Genomic DNA, 26,793 nt, shown 5'->3' with positions numbered 1-26,793 from the left:
TAGACCTGCGCGGCCTATCGGACTCAACGGCATTAACTGCTCCCCCTCCATGATTGGTGAGCGGGTTGGTTTTCACATTGGGCCGATCCTCTTGGAAAGTCAGCCATCCAGCATCTATCAAATGTTGGACCTTGTGTTTAAAGGCCAAACATTTTTCAATGGAATGCCCCGGGGCACCCCCCATGGTACTTGCAAGTTGCGTTAGGGTCACACCACTTTGGGAAAGGGGGTTGGAAGACTTTTCCGGGAGTTACCACGGCCAATTGGTTGGCAATGAGGGACGGCAAGAGGTCTTCATACATCATTGGGAGTGGGGTGAATTCTTGAAATGGCCTCGGAGGGAAGTTCCTTATTGCGTTGGAATTGCCGGCCGGGCGAGTTGTGTTCAGAGTTGGAACTTGGGGAGCTTCCCTCTGGGTGGGTGCCTTAGGCTGCACAGGTGCTGAACTAGAGGCGTTCCCGGTGTGAGCCGAGAAGCTCGGGTGATGTTGCGCGTACTGATGGGTACCATGAGGTGACTGCGGGGGATTGACCCATGCGGGTGTTGAAGAGACAGCATGGGCATCTCCTTCCTTCCTTTTTGCCCCCGTTGTCCCGATTCTTTTGGCATTCGCACTCATGGAGGAAACGTAATCGAACTTTCCTCTTTTCAATCCTACCTCGATTCTTTCCCCGGCGAACACTAAGTCCGCGAAGCTGGACGGCATGTAACCTACTAGCTTCTCATAGTAGAACACTGGCAAAGTGTCTACCATCATAGTGATCATCTCTCTCTCGACCATGGGAGGAGCCACTTGTGCTGCCAGGTCTCTCCACCGCTGTGCGTATTCTTTAAAGGTTTCGCCCTCTTTCTTGAACATATTCTGCAGCTGAGTGCGATCGGGAGCCATATCAGAATTATACTGATATTGCCTTAGGAAGGCAGTAATCAGATCCTTCCAAGTACGGATACGGGAAGCTTCCAAATTAGTGTACCAAACTACTGCGGCTCCGGCCAAGCTATCTTGAAAAAAGTGTATTAATAGCTTCTCATCCTTAGAGTGTGCGCCCATCTTGCGACAGTACATCTTGAGATGGTTCTTGGGACAAGTTGTCCCTTTATACTTGTCGAAGTCAGGTACTTTGAACTTCAGAGGGATAACAACATCGGGTACTAAGCAGAGATCCGTCATGTCTGCGAACGGATAGTCACCAAATCCCTCCACGGCCCTCAGTCTCTCCTCGAGGAGATCGAGCTTCCTCCTTTCTTCAGTTGCCGGGGGCGGTCCTTCCATGGACAAAACTATTGGTTGTGTCGTGATGTTGGGCTGAGGCAACGTGCTGGGTGCCGGCCCTTCGGGGATCGGGGGATAGAACTCGACATCCCTTCGAGCATAGTCTTGAGGGTCTTCGTGGACCTCGTCAGGCTGTTGAGGAGGCTCTCTTTCAAGGACGGGAGAAGCAATATGGCCCGCATCGTCTTGCAGGACGGGTGGTGAGTAGTTGGGCGGAAATCCATAAGGGTAAGCCGCTCGGTTGTATCCCAGATGAGGGTTGCCGTCATGCCCCAGCGTGTTCCTTCCCCGTCCTACTATGTTTGAGGGAGGATGGCGCGCGGTAGCCAAGAGAGTTGGGTCTGCTTCGGCGGCCGAACTGACAACGGCAGCGGTGGCCACGTTTTTCTCCATGAGCTGCCTCATTCCTAACATGGCCTCCATCATGGAAGCCATCTGTTCTTTCAGAGCCGACATGTCAGCTTTCATCTGTTCCTGTGTCTCCTCTTGATTACCCATCGTTCTCGATTTGGATCTGGTGCGATAGGGATGCCTTGTGGCGCGTTTAGTTATGGTGTTTTTCCCTAAAAATCCTCACGGAACAAATCCAAGAGATAGCGCCGAGATGCATGCTTTTTGCAGATGACATAGTCCTCCTTGGAGAGTCGAGGGAGGAGTTGAATGAGAGGTTGGAAACTTGGAGACGAGCTCTAGAAACACATGGCTTTCGCCTAAGCAGAAGCAAATCGGAGTATATGGAATGTAAGTTCAACAAAAGAAGAAGGGTTTCTAACTCAGAGGTGAAAATAGGAGACCATATTATCCCTCAAGTCACACGGTTTAAATATCTTGGGTCTGTAATACAGGATGATGGAGAAATTGAAGGGGATGTGAATCATCGTATTCAAGCAGGATGGATGAAATGGAGAAAAGCATCGGGGGTGTTATGTGATGCAAAGGTACCAATCAAGCTAAAGGGAAAGTTTTATCGGACTGCGGTAAGACCGGCGATATTGTACGGAACAGAATGTTGGGCAGTCAAGAGCCAACATGAGAATAAAGTAGGTGTAGCGGAGATGAGGATGTTGCGGTGGATGTGTGGTAAGACTCGACAGGATAAAATTAGAAACGAAGCTATTAGAGAGAGGGTTGGAGTAGCGCCTATTGTAGAGAAGATGGTGGAAAATAGACTTAGGTGGTTTGGGCATGTAGAGAGAAGACCGGTAGACTTTGTAGTGAGGAGAGTAGACCAGATGGAGAGAAGGCAAACAATTCAAGGCAGAGGAAGACCCAAAAAGACTATAAGAGAGGTTATCAAAAAGGATCTCGAACTTAATGATTTGGATAGAAGTATGGTACTTGATAGAACATTATGGCGGAAGTTGATCCATGTAGCCGACCCCACCTAGTGGGATAAGGCGTTGTTGTTGTTGTTGTTGTTGTTTTTCCCTAAAAAACCAAACGTGAGGAGTGGGTAAAGAAAGAAAGAATGCATGCTAGAGATAAAATGCAGGAGTGATTTGATTCGCACAAGCTTTTTGGAGTAGAAACATGGGACCAACTCATTTTATTTTAGAAAGTCGTATCTAGTCAAGATCTGAGAGACCATACAAGTTTCCTAGTGGTTTCTAATTATATGGGCCATTAAGTCTATCATATGCTGACAATAGCCGAGAAGCCCATGAATTTCTTCGGGGGCGGAGTAGGTGTTCGCCATTGCCTTGGCCTTGGCTAACAATCGGGGAAGTTCTTGACTCCCGTTCAAGGTAAGAGCAAAACGATCCATCCACATGGTTGCCTCTTGGTGTAAAGAGTCGATCACCCTTCCTCTAGCCTCTTTTTCCGCGTATACTTGGGCATACTCGTCCTCGACCCTCTGCTCATGGGCCGTGGCTAGACTTAACTCTTCTTGGTACTTGGCGACGATAGCTAGCATGTTGGTCTCCGTCTCGCATAAACGCTGAGACAAGCGCCTTTTGGACCTTGAACAGGCAACTAACTCCTCTTTCAAGACCATGCTATGTGCTCGCGATTGGTCCCTCTCTTCCCTTCGTAGCTTGAGTTCACTGTTGCTACCCCATAGAGCTCTGCGAAATTTGTTACGACCATACTCTTCCGTGCGAGCCCTCTTGGTCTCTTGTTCAAGGGCTCTTGCGGTAGTTGCATTCTCTTCCCGTAATTCGGCACACTCCTTCCGGATGTGTGTAGCAGCTAACTTGAACTTCTCCTTGGTAAGTTTCGCCTTTCCTAACTCGTTTTTGAGAGCTTGGACTTCTTCGTCTTCTTCCGGTGCTTCGAAACTATCTTCGCTAACGACTTTTAACTTGGCGAGCCAATCTAAACCTCGTATATGAACTTTCAGCCATTCATGATAACCACCAATGATGCCATTACGAATGCCCCTAAGTTCTTGATCTTTCCTTAACGGGGTTTCCCATGCCTTATGGATTCTTTGTATAGCCTTGAAATTTTGCGCGCCGAAATCTCTCACAAGGAAAGGAGACATGCTTTCTTCCATCGGTGCTCCCCTCATGGGGTATCCTAGTTGTCTTATAGCGAGCGCGGGATTGTAGTTAATACAACCCCTCATTCCTATCAGCGGAATGTTTGGGTACCCTCCACATGAGAAAAGGACTCCCTCCTTTCCTTCCTTCCATCGGGGGAACCAGCTGATTGTTCTACCTCCTATCCCGGCCAAGAGCTGGTCCCAATCTATTCTTCTCTTTTCAGCACACGAGCGATGGCTTTGGAGCGGACATGGATGCCTCGTGTCTTGCTGGAACAAGTGTGAAACCAACCAAACACAGAGAGCGGGCAAGCAACAGATGATCCGTGTGCTACTCTTCTCGCACCTCCGATCAAATGTGTCAAATAAATCTGCCAAGACAGCTACCACCGGGCTTTCCTTGCTATGGTGGTATGCAAGGAAAGCGTCGATGGCGGCTAGGTCCACCAAACCATCTACGTTTGGAAAGAGGACGACCCCAAAGATTAGCAATGCTAACACATCCATAAACGGGACCCAATCTTCTTGATTTGCCATATCCCTCGCCTTGTCTTCTAGGTACTTCCGTGGTAGGCCCGCTATGCCGTTTCGAGTTTGTTTTACACGGTCCAAACCACTTGCTGAATCTTTGACCACAGTTGCAATTCTGCTCAAAGAGGGGAGACGCCCAGAGAAAAGATATGGTTTTCTTCCCCCGAGAGGACATCCTAGAATCTCCTCAAATTCTTCAATGGTCGGTACCAATTGGAAGTCTTCGAACGTGAAGCATCTTAAAGGCTGGTCGTAGTATTGGGTGAGTGACGCAATGGCCTCTATGGATACCTCTGCTATGGTCAAATCTAAGATTTTTCCGTAAGTCTTGCGGAAGGCTTGCATTTGGAGAGGTTCCATCAATCGCCCTAACTCCTTGATGCTGGTGGTATCTAGGCCTTTAACCTTGACTTGGTAAAACCTCTTGCCGGTTTGATTTGTCCCCATGCTTACTAAAGTGAGACAAAAAGCTGGTGCAAATCAAAACTCCGATATCTCATGGGTGGAATGGATGAATGCATGAAGGAATGCATATGACACAGATGTAATTTAGGAATGCGGGGGCCCGGGAAACTGTCTCCTTCTTAGACACAACGTCTAGGGGTAGCAAAGTGCCCCAACGTATGTATTTAAGACGGTGACCCGGACCCTCGGTTGATTTGTCTATAGAGGGGATCAAGACAGAATCCGTGTGCGATGCATATGCAAAAGGTGCAATACGGGAACGTACATAGTATGACAATACTTTACTGAATATAAGCAAAAGGGTATATGATACTTATGCATGGCAGTGTGAAAAAATGGCACGCAGCGTGTTTGCTCCGTGCCCCTATTTAAGGGACCTATAAGGGAGAGAGCTAACTAGGCTTTTAGTGATAACCCCCAAGGTAGTCATATCTCTCTTGATGGTTTCTAGAGGTATCATCCCCTTCGAAGAACATACAGCAGCAGTAGGGACTACTAGCAACAATATGTTTTCAAAGAGAAAAACTCTAGATGAGGGTTCACTGTAATCAAGCAAGTCGGAGACCTAGCATGATCACAGATTCACCTCCACTCCTTATGTTCCCATGAACCCGGGTATAGGGCCCTTTTTCAACTCACAGTGTGTGCAAATAGTGTTGGTGTCTGTGTGCATCAAATGAATAAATATTTACCTCATGCATACATTTTAAAACGCACTAAAAGCAACAAAGAGTTTATATACACAAGAACATAAAAAATAAAGGGAAACCAACAAAGGAGAAAGTCATGATAAAACATTGCACAAGATTAAATGGCCTAACTCTCTAAAAATAGTCCCCAGTGGAGTCGCCAACTGTCGCAACCTACCCTTCGGCGGGAGGGCGACACGTGACTCGCGGGATGCGTGTTCCACGAAAGGAATACGCGCGGAGTCGCCACCAACGTTTATTTGAGGAAAACGTCGGAAAAACCGGAAAAGACGCGATCTACGAACTTTTAAGTGAAAGGCTCGGGAGTTGTATTTACGCCCGAGGAAGGTATTAGCACCCCACACGTCCGTCATAAGAGACGGCAGCCTTTAATCAAATGTGCAAACATGACTTAGATTTTTACGTTCCCTTTTTACGTTCTTATATCTTTTATACCCTTTTTATATTTTTCCACTTGTTGTGGTCGACAAGGGTGTTTCCCTTTGCTCCTACGTATTCCTCAATTGTGGTAAGGAAATCAGACCTACGTAGTTCTTTCTTATGTGTGAATCAAGTGATTCTTTTTTACTTGAAAGGTGATCATTTTAAGGCGTTGGACCTTAAAAATGATCCATTTTACTTGGTAAGAAACAGAAATGATAAACTTTCAAAATCCTATTTTTGTGGACGAGCTTGACTAGGCGAGTCGATTTTAGCCTTAGTTTCACTTTAGTTATTAATCAATTCAATTAAGAATGAGAAATCCCAAAGAGAAAACGTCTGATTGATTTTTCGCTTTATTTTACTAAAAGGTATTTTTTATTATTATATTATTATTTTACCTCTCTTTTTTTTTATTTCCAACGTGGTTACGGCACGACCGAACGGTCGGAATTCATTTTAACCGAAATTAACGGATGATACAATTCAAACGATCGGTGGAAATTTATTTTATTTTTCGATTAAGCGAGAAATGACTTAAATAAATGGCTTAAGCACGTCAAAAGGGGGTATACAAAGTAAATGAAAACGAGAATAAAAATACATGAAACAAAATGTGGACCACCACGGGTACATAGAATGAATTGAAAAGCTTGGTTTGAGGTACTTACCCGTTGAAGACTGAAGAAAACGAAGAACGAACGATGAATCTTGAAGAACGGTCGAGAATCTTCGCGTAATTACTCTCGGAAACGTTACGGAAACGTTGCGGAAGCGCCTCGGCTTGGATTTTCTTCACGGAACTAATTTTCCTCAGCTATTTCGAGAGAGAGAGAAGTGCCTAAGGGGCTGAACCCTTTTCTACTTCACTTCTCCCCCTATTTATAGAAAATTGGGGGAGAAGCTTGCCACCCAACTCGCCCAGGCGAGCAAGGTTGCTTCCTCCAGAAGCAACAGCCTTGCTTCTGGAGGAATCTTCTGGAGGGCCCAGTGGGCCTGGTTGCTATTTGCACCCCCATTTTTACTAAATACACCCCCCTGCCTTTTTTTGGTGATTCTTTTTTTCGTAAAGTTACGGAAACTTACGAATTTCATAACGATACTTGTTTTCTTTCCGTAATGTTACGGAACCTTGCGGATTACATAATCATCCCCTTTTTTGACTTACGGAATGTTACGGAACCTCACTATTTGTGCAACGATGCTTCCTTTTGATTTCCAGTGTGTCACGGAACCTTACGGATTGTGCATCAATATTTTCTTTTGATTTCCGGCACGTCACGGAATTTCACAAATTGCCTAATGATGGGTGCCAAGCACCTCAAAATGACCAAACACAAGTTGTATGCCACCAAGCAAAGGTCCCCGGACGAAATTAGGGTATGACACTTACAAAAAAAAATTGGCTTGGAGAGTAACCAATGGAAATACACTTTATAGCACGCGGGTCAAGTTTTTCGATCTGCTTATGTTCATGAACAAAAGCAGTACAACCAAATATTTTTAATGGTAAATCAGCTAAAAGGCGTGCCATAGGGAAAAACTCTTTAAAAACATGCAAAGGAGTTTGAAATAGTAAAACTTTGGAAGGCATGCGGTTAATTAAATATGTAGCAGTCAAAACAACCTCACCCCATAGATATTTGGGAACTTTAGTAGAAAAGAGTAAAGCCCTAGCCACCTCTAAAAGGTGTTTATTTTTTCTCTCTACAATCCCATTTTGTTGGGGTGTATTAGCACAAGAACTTTGATGGACAATCCCATTTTCACGAAAATAAATTTCCTAGGATTGTGTTAAAATATTCCCTCCCATTATCACTTTTGAGGACTTGTATATTAGTTTGAAATTGATTTTGCACCATTTTAAAAAAATTTCCGACAGCTTGTTCAGCTTTAGATTTTTCTTTTAATAAGTTCACCCAACAAAGTCTAGTGTAGTTATCTATAAAAGTGATGAACCACTTTTTGTTGGAAAGTGTCCTTATTTTATTTGGACCCTAAACATCAATGCGAATAATAGCAAATGGTTTTGTTGGATTATAAGATTGCACATGAAAATAAGTATGATGATGCTTTGCAAATTCATAGATTTCACAATGTAGCATTGAAGGGTCTTTATTAACAAACAACTTGGAAAATAGGTGTTTTAAATATCTAAAACTTAGGTGGCCTAACCGAAAATGCCATAACATGATATCCTTATTATTATTTGAAACAAAAACAGATTCAAAACAGGAACTCATTGATTGTGATTGTTGTCTTGATCCACATACATCCTCAAAGAGGTAGAGTCCTCCACTCTTCTTAGCACTACCAATCTTCCTCCTCGAGTTCAAATTGTTAAACACACAATGAGAACGAAAGAAATTAGCTTGACAATTTTTATCTTGAACTAATTTACTCACAGACAATAGGTTACAAGATAAGTTAGGAAAATTTAAGACATTTTGGAGAATGAGTGTTAGGGATATGACAACACAACCTTTTCCTGCAATGGCTGAAAAAGAGTCATCTGCAATCTTAATTTTTTGGTTAACTGCACAAGGACTATATGAAGCAAAGAAACTAGACTCTCCCGTCATATGATCGGAAGCACTGGAATCAAACAATCCAAGTATAATTGGAATTGACACTAAGGAAAGCAGATGGTAAAAAGTTACCCTTTTGAGCTACAGAGCAAGAAGAGGTTTGAGACTCAAGAAGTATGTACAATTGGTCTAATTGTTCCTTAGTGAAAGGAAGGGGACTTGAGGGAGGTTGTTTCTCTTGGTCAGACGTACTAGCTTGAAGTGCACAGCCGTCACTTCCTCCTTTCTTTCTCCAATTTGGAGGCTTCCCATGACTCTTCCAACAAGTTTGTCGTGTATGCCATGGGCGCTTGCCAATGTTGTTAATGGCGGTTCATGGTGGAAAGCCAAAAATCCACCATAAAAATATGGCGGATGGCATAGCGGCAAATGGCGGACAAAATATATATATATATATATATATATATATATATATATATATATATATATATATATATATATATATATATATATAAACAAAACAATAGATAAAAAATAAATATAATTAAAAAATTAAAAAACAATGAATTGCATTTAAATAAACTAAAAAAATTTCATAAGTTCACACAATAACCAACACCAAATAAACTCATTCAAGAGTTCAAAATAACAAAAGGATAAAAGCATAATGCAAAGTAAAGGTTGAGGCTCTAATCATCTTCTCCAATCCCAACATAATCCTCTTGCTTGTAATTAGTAGAAGAGGACTGAACAGGAAAAAAAAAAGCAGAACCAAAAATTAAAAAAGAGTGTCAAACAAAAAAAAATTGAACAAAAAAAATAGAACCATGTGCAAAAAAAAATTGAACCAAAAAAAAATAGAACTAGGTGTCGCCGCAGTCTCTAGTCTTTGTCGTCGCCATCGCCGTCCGTTGCTCGCGTGGTGTCGTCGTCGACTTCGGGTGAGACCTCTGTGGTGCCATTGTCGCTGGTGTGTGTTGGGTGTTGTGTGCTGCTCGTGTTGGAGTTCACGTGCTGCGTGCTGCTCATTCCATTTTGATTTGAAAATCGGGTTTAAGATTGGGTCGGGTCAACCCAAGACGACCCAATCTCATTTTGGGAAAATTTTCAAAAACAAAAGTTTCTTCCGTCATAATCGCCACTCCGCCACCACCATTAAGCCTATGGCGGCCGCCATGGCGTCGCCATTTGAAACCCGCAACGCCACCGCTATTTGGTGGCGTTTTTTCAAAAATTCGTGCCGCCATACCGCCGTGGTGCCGCCATTTGACAACACTGCCCCTTGCAATGATTGCACTATGGTCTATCAAATTTTTTTCATCTCTCTTCCCTTCTTCATTTAGGTTCTATGCAGCAAGGGCAGAACCTTCTGCTTCTAAAACAAGGGCTGGCTTGTTCAACATGACTCTTTGTCATGCTTCTTCTCTCTTATTTCTGAGAAAGCTTCATGAATTATAGGCAAATGAAATTTACCTAGAATTTGGCCCTGTACTTCATCAAGCCAAGAACATGAATACACGATCATTTTCTTTCCTTTTAACAAATTGAATATTGTCCTCACTGCACTTCCAGTTGTCTTCATAGCAAAGGTCTAATTCTTGCCATAAAGTCACCATTTCATTATAGTAGGTAGTCACGTCCCTATCACCTTGTTTTGCATGTCATAGTCTTGATTTCAAGCCAAAAATCTGAGAAGAATTTTGAATATCAGAGTATGTATCTTTCACAGCATCCCAAACTTCTTTTGTTGAGGGCAAGAACATAAAAGGCTTTCCAATCACTAGTTCCATAGAATTGGTTAACCAAGCAATGATTTGCAACCATTCTATGTAGTTCTTCCCATTGAGGCATTGAACATTGACTTGAAACGAGTTGGAAAAAGTTGTGGTGGCTAAGTCATTGGTGTTGCCATCTGGGCATGCCGCCATTAGGGAAGAGAGAGAAAAACCCTAGATTGGTAAACCTAGAGTTGTTGATACCATGTAGAAAGTAATAGGAAAAACTTTCTTATCTTATATAGAAATATTACAATAAAGTATGTTCCTTGATTCAAGGAATAATAAAGGAAATAAATAATAGCTAATAATGATAAAGATCTTATTTTAAAACAAAGTAAATCAATTCTCCGATTCATCTAATATAGAAAACTGTAATATCTTCTATTAATTCTTATAGAATTCATATTAAAATCAAAGAAACCTGTTCTCCCAACTAATTTTTCATATTAATCACTCTACAAATTAATTTTGATAATTGATCACCCTACAACTAATATACCCATGAACTAATAATCTGGAAAGGTTATGTGAAGGCATACGAATGGTTTTATACTTTTATAACATCTCCAACAGTAGGTTTTAGATGGAGAGCATCTCAAGGAAGTTTGAATGTGAGTTCTAATTTTATAAAGAGAAAGGAGAGAAGGAAGGGGGAACTTATTAGTTCTTTGATACATTTTTTAATTTGAACTTTTGTGTTACTTTTTATTGTACTTTTAAGCATAATCAACCTTTCTTGTAAGTTGTCTTTTGTCCCTTCACAAATACTTATTACGCTTATGAATGTTGTATATTATAGAAGTAAACCCAATCATCTATTGGATTTGAATAGTACAAAGTTTAACAGAAGAACTTTCATCACAAGCCTACAATAGTCCAACATACTGTTTCTTGCTTGATCATGCTATGACAAGATTTTCTATTCTTTTTTTATATTCTGATTGTTGTAGTAATTACTGTATATATTCCTTTTGATATGTCAGTTTATGGTTAACACAGAATATTAGTTTTTTATTATTCCCAAAGTAAACCTTATTTTTTTACTACGATCTCTTTTCAGGTACGCAATTATTCTCCAGCTCCACCATTTAATAACAGCATTAAGGTGAGGATTGCACGGTGGTTATCAGTAGATGCATATTGCTAATTGCAAATTTGCCTCTCATTAATTCGATAATTCAACCTATATATCTCAAATAGAGAATGTACTGGAAAGTTTTGTCCACACTTCACTTTCTACATCTAGTTGAAGCTTCATGCTCGATCACGTTAAACTTGTATTTTTTCATTCATGCTATAAAATACAAATTCCTTACTCTGATGCTGTTGTGTTTGCTAAAAGAAAAAAACTGCTTGGATCAGTTTCTATTTTGAGTCATCTCCTTTGCAACTGGAGTGATTGAGGGAGTTGTTTTTAGTTCACGAGTAATGTAGTTGTTAATCTAATGGTATACTCTGATGAGAATTGATATTACTTAATATCAGGTTAACTTTTTGTTACCTTTATGCTTCATGCAGATGGAAGTAGGAATTGAAGAATGCTTACACAGAGAGTTTGAATACGGAAAAAGCAAGTGAGTCTTAAATAGCTCATGAAGTCACGAATATATAAACATCTTTAATGCTCTTAAAGAAAATTAAATGAAACTTGCTTGTGGTATTAAAAAATTAACAGGTACCATCTGAAGGATGTCATCGTTGGCAAAATATATTTTCTTCTGGTGAGAATCAAAATAAAAACCATGGAACTCGAAGTCAGGCGCTGAGAGTCAACTGGATCTGGGATGTTGAGACAGAGACCCTTTCAAAGTTTGATTTGATGAATGGTGTTCCAGTCCGAGGTTTGCAGTCTTCATAGTTTACTTCACTTTTTATTTTGAACAATGATTTTCTACTCTGTAATATGCATGATGTTTGTCTTGTAGTGATTAGTAAAATGACATCCCTATTTTAATCCCGTGTTAACAGATATGTTGAGTTTGATTATGCGTTGGACGTTGGAACCTAGCTCTTCTAAAAAAAATGATGCTACAAACATTAACTAAGATTAGCATTAGAGGAAGTATAAAAGCCTAGTAAGTGCTATAAAATAGTATTAAAAAAGAGGAAAACAGGAAAAGGAAAAGAAAATAGGATCAGTTAACATAGATCTTGAGATCTAAATTCCTGTTTTATTTTCTCTCCCTGCATGGCTGTCTCCATTTTTTTTTACTTTTACAATTTCTAGGGCACAATAAAGTTTATTGTGTTTAGTGCATACATTATTGTTTTGCCTGGTCTAATGAAACCATTTGTTAAACTCTTATACTTTTAATTAGTTGAAAAATTAATTGGAATACTAGACTTGTGAGGTAAGTTTATTCAGGAAACAAAGTGACACTGGATGTTGGGGACAAATCCAAGAACGAACCTCCGTTTTTAGCCAAGAGGGAGTGGGGAAACAAAATGAAATATAACTAACTCAAAACACAAATGCATAATGCAATAATTAAATGAACAAATATCACATTTGTTGAGAGTGGGTATGACCAATCCTGGTGTGAGATTTTTAGTTACAAATGTCTAAAACTTTTGACAATTACTCTTTCAATACAAGAAGAAACCATTTTTCATCATACTTGTTATTATAGATGATTTTTTTTTTATCAACAAATGTTAGTGGTTAATTTTTTGTTAGTGACAAAGATTTAAAGCTGCGACCTCTCTCACCCTCCCTAAGCCAACCTTATAACCCCTATTGTAAATGATATTTTTAATGGGTGTAATTGAACAACACGCTAGGATAAAGCTAATGCTTTCAAATTGTAACCAACTTTTCGCATTAGTATTTCAATTCAGGTTATTGTAGTTTGTCAAATTTCAAATTTGTATTAGTATTTCTCTGTTTTCTGAGCTTGAAAGGGATGCTTGTACAGGCTGATTTACTTTGTAATTAAAAATAGATTTTATTCCTTTTTCTGGCTAAAATCAATACATAATTGCATATTAGTGTTACTGATATTGACTTTTCAGGAGAATCAATTCCTGTGAGATTGTTCCTCAGTCCATATGAGTTGACCCCCACATACCGCAACATCAACAACAAGTTCAGTGTGAAGTACTTTCTAAATCTTGTTCTTGTGGATGAAGAGGACAGACGGTACTTCAAGCAGCAAGAAATCACTGTATATCGGCTAAGTGAAAACTCCTGAATCTTAGTCCAGGGGAATATTCGGAATTCTTCTGTTTTTGTCACCACTTGTGAGTGTAAAGTTTTCTAATAATTTCACTGTAGTTATTAGAAAGAGGGTAATAGCTCTTTGATCATAATTCAGAAAAAGAAAAAGTGGGTAATAGGGGTATTATTCTATTCTTTTTGTTTATTTTTCCTTCACGGGTATGTAACAAACTATTTCCTAATTTTTAACATCCAACTTGGCTTATTTTACACTACAAATGAATTCTAGTAAGACTTACTGTACATGGAAGCAGTGTTTGATCTAACTTTTTTGGGGGGTTTCTTATAAATAAATAAAAAGTTGATAAAAAAAAACATTTTCTAAAACGTTAAAAAGTTGTCGATTAAATAAATTATTAAGATCGAGTTAATGCTAGTTTATAGGAGACAATAAATTCAATTTTTATCGTAAAGCAATTTCAAGATGAGCAAATTGAAAGCTTTAGCAAGAATGTATTGGCATGTTAAAATTTAATCTTTTTTCATAGAAAATAAAAATAAATAATATAAGAATTAAAAGAATAAGAGAGGAGAGAGAAAGAGAAAGAGAGTATTAAATAATTTATTATAAATCTAAAATATAAATTTTAAAATAATTTTATGGATGGATCGAATGATTTTATTTTATTAAAGGAGTACGAATCTATTTAACTCCAATGATCAACTTGCCACATTAATCACATTATGACAGTCTCTAAAGACATTCGTGCTGGTGAATGTTTGATTGTTGCTAGGTGCACCCAGCATTTTTGCTAGTGCACCCAGCAAAACTATTAAATGTCAAAATTGTCCCTACCACCTTTCTTCCTTAAAAATGCCATTTTTTTTCGGAAAAGTTTCTTACCTCCATTTTCAAAAAGCTTTGCTTCTCGTTTTCTCTTTTTTGTGCGGCATTGCCTCTGGTTCGTGGGGGTAGTAATGTTGAGCGCAACGGTGAAGGTGAAGTTTCCAGCGTTAAGCTTTGTGGTGGTCGGTGGCGACAAACGAGTGTTAGACAAATGGCCTCAGTTATCTTAAGAAGGGGGGGTTGAATTAAGATAACAAGAACTATTCCCCAATTTAAAATTTCGCTCTCTCTTTTTAGATTAACAATGCACCCTTAACATGAATTACTCAAAAGATAATTGAGAATAAACTTCTTTAAAGGCAAAAGATAAATAGCAATAAATAAAAGAAGTTTAAGGGAAGAGAGAAATGCAAACTTGATTTATACTGGTTCGGTCACTTCCTGTGCCTACGTCCAGTCCTCAAGCAACCCACTTGAGATTTTCCACTCTCTTTGTAAAATCCTTTTACAAAGTCTGAATCACACAGGGACAACCCTTCCCTTGTGTTCAGGAATCCTTTACAACAAGAGACCCTCAGTCTCTTAACCCTTTTCCAGAAGTAAAAAGAAAAGAAGAAGAAATCTCTCTTGAAAGAGACAGATTGTACAATGAAGATCAATCACAATTCCTTATTTGAATGTGCAAGTGTTTGGCCAAGGAATTCTTTGAGAGGATAAGACATTTCAATTTAGAAAAACTCTCTTAATCTTTTGAGAGGATAGAACTTTTTGGGCAATCAAAAACTCTCTTTCATTCGTGTTTCCAAGTCACATATAAATAGACCTTTGATGGCCATTCATAAACCATTTGAATAGATGTGACTCTTGAAAGTTATTTTCTGAAAATCTCCTCTGGTAATCGATTACAATAATTGTGTAATCGATTACAGGCTTTAATATTTGAATTAAAATGTTTATTAACTGCTAGTAATCGATTACCAATATGGTGTAATCGATTACACAGTCTAAAATTTGAATTCAAATATTTAGTAGCTGTTGTAAACCATTTTTGGCCACTGGTAATCGATTACATCCTCTGGTAATCGATTACCAGAGAGTAAATCTCTTGAAAAACACTTTTAAACATGCATTACTTGGCCAAACCTTTTGCTATATCAATTAGGAATTTCCTTCCTAATGCACTAGTGATCATCTTAATGTTTGTGTCTTGTATTCTTGAATCATTGTCTTGAATTTAATCTTGAAAAGCGCATTTGCATCATTTGCATCAAATCATCATGATCATCATCAAAACATCAAAGTCATTTGCTTCTACAACGAGGTACGCAGATGGTGTTTGTTCATCGCGGACGTACAGATGAGTTCCGGATCAAGTTGATCTGTAAGCTTTTTCCGGATCAACTTGATCCGGAAGTCTCTTACGGATCAATTTGATCTGGAAGTCTCTTACGGATCAATTTGATCCGGAAGAGTATTAACAAGCTTCCGGATCAAGTTGATCTGTAAATGTATTATTTTTGGTATTTGCTGTTTTTGCATCTGTTTTTGCATTTTTGCATCTGTTTTTCCATTTATTTTCCTTTTTTTCTTTTAAATTACTAATTTTTTTGTATGACCATTTTTTGTTTGATTTGGTTAGATGGATGAAGATGAGTGGATGTATGAAATAATGTCTGAACGAGCGGATATGGATTATGAAAATGCATAATCATGTGGTGCGAATGAACCACATGTTGATTGTTCGGATGCGTTCAAGACTTCTCAGGTTATAATGTTAATGTTTGTCACATATTTAATCAAATGAATACTGGTAGAAAACTTAAATTATGTGGATTTCGTAGGTGTTTGAGTGCCGAGAGGATGTTTTGCGGTGGGCTCGATCCGTGGCTCATGAAAACGGATTTGTGGCGGTGATTTTAAGGTCGGACACAAACACAGGTAGTAGAGGAAGGAGTACGTTTGTGTTAATTGGTTGTGAAAGGAGTGGCGAGTATAAGTGTAGGAAAAAAGAATTTATCAGAAGAGACACTGGGACTAGGAAATGTGGGTGTCCCTTCAAGCTTCGTTGCAAGCCAGTGGTTGGAGGAGAAGGCTAGATGGTGAAGTTGATTTGTGGAGTGCACAATCATGAATTGGCCAAGTCATTAGTTGGACATCCATATGCGGGGTGATTGACTAAAGCTGAAAAAACACTTATTGCTAATATGACGAAGTCCATGGTGAAGCCAATAAACATTCTGCTAACTCAGAAGGAACACAATGCCAATAGTTGTACGACTATTAAACAGATATACAATGCAAGAAGTGCATTCCGTTCTTCCATAAGAGGAAGCGATCTTGAAATGCAACATCTGATGAAGCTTCTTGAACATGATCAATATATTTATTGGCACAGAATAAAGGATGAAGACGTGGTTCGTGATATCTTTTGGTGTCACCTTGATTCGGTGAAGTTAGTCAACGCATGCAATTTGGTGTTTTTGATAGACAATACCTACAAAACAAACCGGTATAGACTCCCATTGCTTGATTTTGTTGGGGTGACACCGACTGGAATGACATTCTGTGCCGGTTTTGCATATGTGGAGGGTGAACGCGTTAATAATTTGGTATGGGCTTTACAACACTTTCGATGCCTTTTTTTAAAGCATGATGCCCTCCCTGGAGTTATTGTCACTGACAGAGACCAAGCATTGATGAATGCAGTGAAAGATGTATTCCCTGAATGCACAAATTTGTTGTGCATCTTTCACATAAACAAGAATGTGAAGGCTAAATGTAAATCACTAATTGCGCAAAAAAATGCTTGGGATTATGTCATGGATTGCTGGGGATCTCTGACTGATTATCCTTAAGAACAGTAGTTTGATGAATGTCTGAAGAAGTTCGAAGTAGCTTGCGCACCTTGGCCAATATTTGTTGACTATGTCAAGGAAACATGGATAATACCACACAAGGAAAAATTTGTTTCCGCCTGGACTAATAAGGTGATGCACTTAGGAAACACAACAACAAACAGGTATGAAACTGTTCAACTATTTCTATTAACGTTGAAAAATTTATGGAATTGTATTATTGTATATGTTTATTTTTATTTGTGTATTTGAAATGTAGGGTTGAATATGCTCACTCATCTTTAAAAAGACTGTTACAAAATAGCATTGGAGACTTATGCAGTGTGTGGGATGTCGTGAACAACATGATTACGTTGCAGCACACACAGATTAAAGCATCATTTGAAACAAGTACACATGTCATTGGACATGTGTTCCAAAAAACCTTATACAAGAGGCTACTTGGAATGGTTTCAAGGTATGCTTTAAATCAGATTGTTGCTGAATTAGAGTGTGTTCACTATGCTGGCAAGAATCCCTCAAGTTGTGGTTGCGTGGTGAGAACCACGCTTGGCCTTTCTTGTGCTTGTGAGCTATCCAAATATGTTGGTGGTTGCATCCCACTTGATTCAATCCATATGTTCTGGAGGAGACTCAGTTTTTCAGACCAAGGGTTATCTGAGCCCGAGGTGGGCATCAAGGACGTAATGGAAACAATGTACCAAAAATTCGAAGAACTTGATGTTTGTGGCAAGTTTACTCTAAGAAGTAAACTTTGGGAAATTGCACACCCTGATCAGAATTCGATGTGTCCTCCTCCAGCAAAGGTTAACACAAAGGGGGCACCGAAGAAAACTACGAGTAAGAACCCAAGGTCAACAAAGCGCGATCTATCTTACTGGGAGTATGTAGATGCCTTTGAATCACAACAAAATAGCAATTCGTCGGTGAGACGTACTGCATCATCCTCTGAGCAACCGAATTGAAGAACGATGATGCCCATGTTGGACCAGTTTCAGCCATTTATGCACGACTTCATTGATAAGATTATTGATGTCAAAGGTGATGGTAACTGTGGATATCGGTCGGTTGCCGGTTTATTAGGTATGGGTCAAGACTCTTGATCGGTGGTCCGCAACCATCTGCTTAAAGAACTTGCCAATTTCTCAGAAGACTATATCAAGCTCTTTGGTGGCACGGGGAGATTTGAGGAATTAAGGATGTCACTACTTGTTGATGGGTTAACCAAGGTATGTAATTTATGAATTTGATTTTTAAGACTTTAGTTTGAAATTAAGTTTGACGTGTATATTTGTTTTATTCAGGTGACAACGGATAAGTGGATGGATATAACGGACATGGGACATGTCATTGCATCAAGGTATAACGTAATCGTTGTATCCTTGTCTAAACAACAAAACATGACATTCTTTCCCCTTAGAAGTCAACCGCTGACAAATTCTTCATTGCATCGTATAATTTGTATCGGTAATGTGTATGACAATCATTTTGTTGAGGTACATTGTAGATATGAAGTGTTTTTTTTTTATGATTATGCAATGAGTTTTGTAGGATTGAGTTAACATTTTTTTCGCATACACAACAGGTTTATTTAAAAGAACATTGTCCCTTACCGCCTATACCATTGTTATGGTCTAGCAATTGTCATCCGCAGGCGAAGTCGTGACCAAATCCATATATTAGCATAATGCAGCATTACAAGAGCTTCGTGATGTTCAAGAGAGATTATGTTGACATAAATGATGATTGAACATGTAATTTATAAATGCCTGATCATTTTGAACATGTAATTTATTTGTTACGTCCACAACAAAATTATTACTTAATTCTAAAAAAGCATGTATGATATATCGTTGTCTGACTTGACTACACATTGTGGAAAACCGTGTATGATAAATTGTTGTCTGCATTAACATAAAGCACGTGAAAGGACCCTACACAGCATGACTACACATGCAGATCTGATGCAAGCTAAAGCATGTCATGTCATTCGTGTAGTTGACAACACATACAGAAAGCATGTGCATGCGTATTTTCAATCTTTAAAAAATGCAGCACTGATATTAAAACTCATCTATATATATGGCACAACCTAACCTTGTAAGAAAGCACAAGTTTCAGTATCAACCCAAATCTTACAAAAAACTATGGCATTCTTGGGAGAGACAAGCAGTCAAACAGTTGTAAACTCCACATTAGGTTTTATTTTTCCAAATGGATCCATTGTTCACAACGACAGTGGTGTTTCCTTCCAAGCTTCAACTCCAGTTCCCATTCGAGTACCTAACGGGTGTGATTTTTAAACGTTAAAAACCAGAATACACAATACCCTTAAGCTAATCGACAAGCAATTTTTGGATGAAATTTACTACCGGCAGCCTTTCACGTATGCAAGTAATCAATTTCGGTTTCAATGAATGCAACTGAAAGATGATGTTGATGTTAACACAATGTTAATGTGTAATCATGAATTTTCGTTTGTTGGTCCGATTGAGTTATTATGTAGCATTGCTATAACCCCAGATGGTATTTTAAACTTACTTGAAACTACTATGACCCCTACTCATGATGTCCTGCTATATTACAATGGGAGGTGGAACATGTCACGCCAAAATGAGTTTGTTGGTTACTCGTTCACAGGAAAAAATCTCAAAAACTTTGACATTCCCACCGGATGTACCATGGATGAACTGAAGGATTTGATCAAACAAGTTGCGCCTCGTGGGATTTCCCCTTATGGTGTTGATGAAACACAAATGGTAAGGCGATTGTTTTTTCGGAAACCAAGTCACCATGAGTATTCAGAAAAAGTTATAAAATTTGAAATAATTGAACTCAAAACCAACGAGGACGTGATGAAGGTGCTCATTGAGTCTAACTACTGGAAAAAAATTGGGCCAATAGAAATTTTAGCTGTTTTCAGTAAACCTGTACCGCAAATGGAAGACGAGTTGTCCTTGTCACAAAATTAGCATGAGTTAGTTAGTTGTAGTATTTGATGGAAATTTAATTTTGTTCGATTATGTTGAAGTTAATGTATTGTTTGAATTCATGTATTGCATAATCGTTTTCAATTACAAGAATCTCAACTAAAAAACTAGATTTCTATATATAACAAACTAATTAATAAATTATTGTTTTTCTTCTTACAGATCAAGGTGATCCGTACGTTGATCTGTAAGACACTTATGGATCAACGTACGGATCACCTTGATCCGTAAGAAGAAAAACAAGCAAGGACAATTTTGACATTTAATAGCTTTGCTAGGTGAACCAACAATAATGCAGGGTGCACCTAGCAACACTCTGAATGCTTTTCCACTCAAGTATGTACCACAATCCAGTCTTCAACTATTAGCAATTACAAAAATTGTAAAACTTTTTAACAGTACATGAATAAAATGATGAATTAGGCTATTCAACAAAAAACAATGTTCTTAAATGTTACAAATACACCCTATTTTTAACCCCCACGACACTTTTCTATATATACATTACATGATCTTTTGTCAGCAGAATGGGCAGTACCATTTTTTTTTCTTTTGTTAAATTGTATTATGCTATTTTCGTATCCATAATTGTTTTATACTCTAGTGTAGCGTGCTTAATATGAAATTTAAACAACAAAAAAAATATATGTAATAGTACAAAAAAAATAGACCATATGATAAAAGATAGAGCTAAAATTTGACACGTTTTTAGATTCCTATGCCACAAACATTTTGACAAAATCGTGTATCAACAAAAAAAAAAAAACATTTAGATACTCAGGACCAGTTGCATGGATACCAAACGACCATCCATCTCAGATTTTAATTTTGAAGATAACAACTACCCACAATTGAAACCTCTCCAATGTAAGCATGTACCCTCACTCTCTTATGTTTGTGGCAAAAAAGTTTGTATCCCAAGAATGAATTTACAACCATCATACCATGTGATATGGCCTTCGAGTTTCGAAGATGACAATTTCCATTAGTTGTTTGTTTTGCAATGGCAATTAACAAAAGTCAGGGTCATTTTAGCTGAAGTGTGACTGACAATCATTAAGAATCACCTCCATTCTACACAAATGAATAACAATTTCAGCAAAATAAGTTTGTGCACATAGCAATCATCTGCCCCAATCAATAACATCTCTGCACCTCGTTGTAAACAAATTTCTATCACAGTAGAATGTAAAAACCATCAGTATTGCCACTCCTTAGAGACAACAAAAAAACAGTCACGGTAATATTTACTCCTTCAATGTTGTGGTTGGTGAAACACATTGGAAATAACCTAATTGCATTATATCCTACTAAAATTGGACTGTTGACCTCACAATAACCTGCTGAGGGACTTGATAAGTAATTTCAAACTCTTTCTTGTAGCTTCATCGCCAGTGAAACCCAAAATATCCGAGCTAACATTCTGCAATAATGTAACAAAAAGTGATCAATGAAGTAACAAAATTATTAATATTAGTTATACTTAGAGGCCATTTAAAAATTAGGGTCCTACCTCAATGTTCTTCAGGGTAAAAATAAGAGTATATATGGACTTTTGGAGCAGTTCAGTGTTCTCAGGGGTCATTATGGATGAGTGTACCCTTCTGCAAAAGCATTGAACAATTTCGATTAATTAGAATAAAACAAAAGATTTAAACTAATTATTATACTTAAAGAATGTTCTGAGTGTAAAATAAAAATTAAATAACCTTATCATATCAGTTCAATTATAGTAAGCATAATTGTCATGGATCTTCATGGTTAAGCAACGACACTAAAAAAATGACATTATCCTTAGAGAACTCTCAAACAGTATCCATTTCATAATGACATTATCTTTAGAGAACTCTCAAACAGTATCCATTTCATACTTATGAACAAAGGAAATAAAATAAAATAATAACACTTATTTTTTAAGTTGATTATGAAATTAAACGCACATATCATTTTACCATTTGTTATAGTCTATATCCACTTTGCTCATCTTTCTCCAAATTATTCAACTTCTCCTATCCTTAAAATTTCTCTTTTACAAAACAACATTTTTCATTTTTTTTTCCATTCCTTCCTTTCACGCATACATCTATGTGTAAGAGAACTTTACATGCAATTTCAACTTTTAGGGATAAAGATTAAAAATAAGACATGTTATGAGTTACAATCACATCATGTTCTCACCTTAACTGTACAATCTCCTCATGCAGGATCTATCCCAAGATTATATGTTGGGTGGGGATGTATATGACTGTTGTAAAAGTTGCGAGTATAATTGCAGAACATTCTGGACTGCACGAGATCGCAAGTTTAATCTCATAAGCTATGATCCGTTTCGATCTTTTCGTATGGGTCATTGGGGTTCACTTTGGGTTGGGTTTCAGTTCAAGACCCATTTTTTTATATGGATCCTCTTTACAACTAAGTTCACACAATTTTGTTGTCTGCTCATCTAGACTCTCCATTCTTCACTTTGTGTGATTAGCAGGTTTCTTGTCTTGTTTGTGTGATTAGCAGGTTTCTTGTCTTGTTTGTGATTTGCCCCAATTGCCAGTTCTTCTTGCTGCATAAGAACAGTACTTATGCCTCTGCTTTGTATACGGGTCACACAAACTTATGCCTCTGTTTTTCCCAGTTATGCAATTTGCGGGTTTCATATTGAATTAACACATTAAAGTGTTTTATTTACACATAATAAAGTTTTTTCTTTAGACACATAATAAAGCTTTTTTGTATATGGCTATTTTCTTCTATTTAATTGACAGGCATAAGAACATAGAACTTCTAAAATGTTGACACATGATAAAACTGTTTTATTGGCATGCATTAAAGTTTTCTTATTTTGTTATCTTTTGCCTCTATTATGTATGCCTATAATACTATTTTATGAAATGTTTTCTTTTTCTTTTATTGGTGAAATGTTGTTTTCTGAAATGTTGACACTTGATAAATCTTTTTTTATTGACAATAGTGTTGTTAAATAGCAGATATGGTGCCACCATAGCAGAATGGCATGGTGGATTTTTTTCCAACTGCCATAGGCAATTTGTGAAGGGAGGCCCGCCATGGCGGTGCCATAAGGCGCAATGGCATGTTTATATGGCGAATTTCCGTCTTCCACCCATGTAATAAACTTAAGAATATGAATTTTCATTTAGGGTTAGTTCAAAGTTGATGAATGAGAGGATATTTTCCTTGCCAGTGTCATTTTAATTATATGTACACCTTCATATATAATTGCGTAATTTTGAAAGATCTTACGATCCATGTTACAATTTTTTTATTTACGATCTTTCATCTACCTTTCGATCCTGTGCAAGGTCTCAATTTTTACAACATTGTGTATATGTATGCATGATAAATTAGAGTTGAACAGATGCCATAGGTTTACAAACTAACCTCAAATCCTCAGTTGCTTGTGTAAGGCTTCGGGTTAAATTCTCAACTTCCTTCAACAGGCCACTATCACGGACTTCAGTCAACAAAGGTTGAACATCTTCAGCCATGGCTTTCATCTGTGACATCACTAAATCAAATGGAAAATACGGGTATGAGAATGCATGATAGAATGGTATGGTATATAAGGAAACAATACACACACACACACACACAACAAAATATATATAGGAAACAATATATACACACACAAAAAAAAAGAACTTGAAGCCCATAAATATGATTTAGGTGCATTTAAGACACCAGAGTTCATAAATAATACTATCACTTTGGTTATCAGATACCAAATTGTAAGACGTAAACTATTTAACTGCTAATGAAGCCAAAAGAAAATGTGCACAAGTCCATAATAAGTTCTTAAGAATCTGGATGAGGTCAGAAGATTTTATATGGAATATTTTTTTTGCTTTTGCTTACAATAACTTGATGCACTTGCTGCCAGCATGCTTTAGGAGAATGGCCCATATATTAAATAAGGTATTTATTTGAACATGGATATTAAGCTTGCAGATTACAATGACATATCTTTTAAAAAAGTTCCATGAGCTAAGTTCTTTCATTAACTGCTCTAAGGGTGCATTTGAAAGAGCTACTGGGGAGCCTATCTAAGCTTGCGAAGATATCTTAGGACTTCTATAAGCTCCTTTTAGCTTATTTCAATGGGTTTCTTGGTGTAGCTTATTGAAATAAGCTCTATTTTGCTTATAAGTTTTCATGATCAAATTTATGGCATGAGCCCTAATGTAATAAGAACTTATTAAATAAGTGCTTAAGTATGTTGCTTAACCAAATGCACCCAAATTAGTAAAATCTGGCACTTATGCTGAAAAAGGGAATAGGTTACTATCAATATAATGAGAGCATATAATAAAACTAAATTCCCAAATCAAGACTTTCAAACAGAGAATTGCAAGGCATTAACAAAAAATCTTGCTCTAGTTTCTAATACTATAACAAACTCAAAGTCAGGAAACCATTCATTTTGTATAGGCAAGAAAAATGCTTGATTCAGCAGTCTAGTTCAGGATATTTTACCATCAATCAAGCACACAGGCATATGAAAATAACATCACACCTTTATAAGAAGTGGTTTCGCTTCTTCGATAATTGAAGCAGCTCGTTCAGCCAACGAATAGCTATTAACAATGCCAATTTTCTCTACATCTTGCCCAAGACGGGTAAATATCCCAACCAATTTATCCAAACTCACTCCTTCTATACCCTTAATCTTTTCTCTATCACACACAATGAGTGCTTCTTTAGAACATTCTTGGTCAAGAGGTCCAGCCGAAGGTGTTGGAATAGGATCACGAGGAGTAATGTCGATTATAGTTTCCATAAGAAGACCTGACTGGTTTACTTCAACCAATGAATTTCGCGGTATGATTGTTTTATCGTCTTCAATCTACAAATAGAAGAAACCAAAGGTTTGAACTGATATAACACACCAACTAAAATAAGTTCAAAGCCAAGCAATATTTTAATACACTGGGATGTTAGGGTACAGAAAGTTAAACAAGGTTCCATATTCATCCAAAATATTATGTTATTAAGTGGCACCTCAACAATAGCTTCAATACTTCTTAAGGAAGGATTCACACGAATGACATCACCTACAGTCACCCCTCTGATCCTCACAGGAGTTCCAGTGCAAATACCGCAAGCCTGATCAAACTCAAATGTTGCTGTGTACTTCCTGAATTTGGATCGCATTTGGAAACCCTTCAACCAGGCCAAACTAAGCGCAAATAGAACCGCACTTGAAACTAAAAACAATCCTACCCCACCTTCCCATATGCTCCTACCACCAAACCCAAAATCACTTAATGGACGCATTGTTTTCTTCCAAATGGTACGAGGAATGTCCAAAACAACCGCAAGAGGATTTTTTGATCCCAAAGCTGGCGATGACTCAATAGGCCCTCCATCTGCAGCAGATGTAGCTCTTATCCAGTTGATTTTTCTTAGGGCTCTAAATGGAAGGCAGGGCATACACTTTACAGAACTTCCATGTAGAGTAATCAGAGATGAAGATAAAGCACTTGGCAATGTTGAAGCATGCAATGAAGGGTTAGTAATCATCTTTGAGCAAACACCGTAACTCCCAAATACTAATATCTCCCAATGATGAACTGGAAATGAATCAAAACAGCAAAGACTACAGCAGCAAAAATTTCCTACAAATCAAAATCATAAAACCCTTATCAACAATACATACATACTAAAGGGACAAAAAGAGATGGAAAAAACAAGAGACAACAAAAAAGACAATAACACAAATCAATTTCAATGATTACAAATGGAGCCATCATTGAATGAGGTATGCAAAAAAGCATCCACAAAATAGATTTTAGATTTAAGATTAAGTGTCTGTGTGTTTGGAAACAAATTAATTGCCAAAAATAATAGTTTTTTCTTTAAACTCAGCCACAAAGCTGAGAAAAATAAAGGGTTTTTATTTCTCCAAAATAAATAGAATCAAACAAATCGCACACTTAAAAAAAAAAAAAACAATACACTCACTACCTTATCACTTTCCCAACATACATACTAGTACAGTAACAGAAATGAAAAAAAAAAAAAAAGACATAAAACAAAAGAACCAAAGAAACAAAAACCTGGGTTTTCACTGGCATCCTATTCTCATTTCAAAAACAAAATTCGGGGTAGGTAAAAAGAGAAACTCCCCAACTCAACTCAATTATCATATCTGCCACATAAAGGGGGTTGCGCCCTGTACCCAGCAACAACCATTATCAACCCATTCAAGACTCAATTTCTCATGGGAACTGAAAAGCCAAGTAAAATTTTACAGGTGGCATTGCTGCCCGTGAGATTGAGGACTAAACTAAAGTGTGGTTTTTTAACATACCCAATAACTGAAACGAGGGAAGAGAAGTGATTAATGCTTCATACTTTTCATTTCCATCTAGCCAAAGAAGACAGAGAGAGAATAATATGTGAAAGAGGGTTTAGGCTATAGAGATCCGTGTGCAATAGCAGGAGCCATTGGACGGTGAGTGAGTCAGAAATCAGAATATACCAAAGAGAGAGAAGTTCGAACCTAAACACAGCCCAACATTAATCCTGTTATAATGGGCCCAACCTTATTTTCTGCTAAATAAATTAGACCATTATGATTTTATTTATTTTTTTCGCTCAATTTTTTCTCTTTGCATCCCATATTTTTGTTAATTTTTTATAAGGATTTTTATATAAGTTTGGTTTAAGTTTAGGACGGTTTTTACTGTGCATGAGTGGGAATAGTTCCTGCACGTGGGAAACTTTTTAGAGCCATATGAT

The 26,793-nt window shown here is 37.8% G+C and overlaps 1 protein-coding gene and 1 pseudogene across 1 annotated transcript; one reads left to right on the top strand and one right to left on the bottom strand.

The window, feature by feature from the left end:
* LOC114401855 overlaps positions 1–13,418 on the top strand; it is a 76,740-nt pseudogene extending 63,322 nt beyond the window's left edge.
* Positions 13,419–21,004: 7,586 nt separating this feature from the next.
* On the bottom strand, positions 21,005–26,547 carry LOC114403670 (protein TRIGALACTOSYLDIACYLGLYCEROL 2, chloroplastic-like). The gene is made up of 6 exons (XM_028366772.1): positions 26,363–26,547; positions 25,051–25,667; positions 24,566–24,895; positions 23,434–23,549; positions 21,554–21,644; positions 21,005–21,463 (listed from the first exon to the last, which is right to left on the bottom strand). The coding sequence occupies exons 2-6, from the start codon at positions 25,570–25,572 to the stop codon at positions 21,371–21,373; spliced, it is 1,152 nt and encodes a 383-aa protein (XP_028222573.1). The 5' UTR covers positions 25,573–25,667; positions 26,363–26,547; the 3' UTR covers positions 21,005–21,370.
* Between the last annotated feature and the right edge of the window lie 246 nt (positions 26,548–26,793).

The sequence above is a fragment of the Glycine soja genome, chromosome 20 (assembly GCF_004193775.1).
Source record: "Glycine soja cultivar W05 chromosome 20, ASM419377v2, whole genome shotgun sequence".
Taxonomy (NCBI): Eukaryota; Viridiplantae; Streptophyta; class Magnoliopsida; order Fabales; family Fabaceae; genus Glycine; species Glycine soja.
This window is presented reverse-complemented; position numbering and strand designations above follow the sequence as displayed.

Coding starts and splice junctions, on each gene's coding strand:
- LOC114403670 (XM_028366772.1), bottom strand. CDS start 25,572: ATGATTACTAACCCTTCATTGCATGCTTCAACATTGCCAAGTGCTTTA. Junction 21,645..23,433: donor CAAGCAACTGAGGATTTGAG/GTTAGTTTGTAA, acceptor ATGCTTTTGCAG/AAGGGTACACTCATCCATAA. Junction 21,464..21,553: donor TTACCCTGAAGAACATTGAG/GTAGGACCCTAA, acceptor ACATTATTGCAG/AATGTTAGCTCGGATATTTT.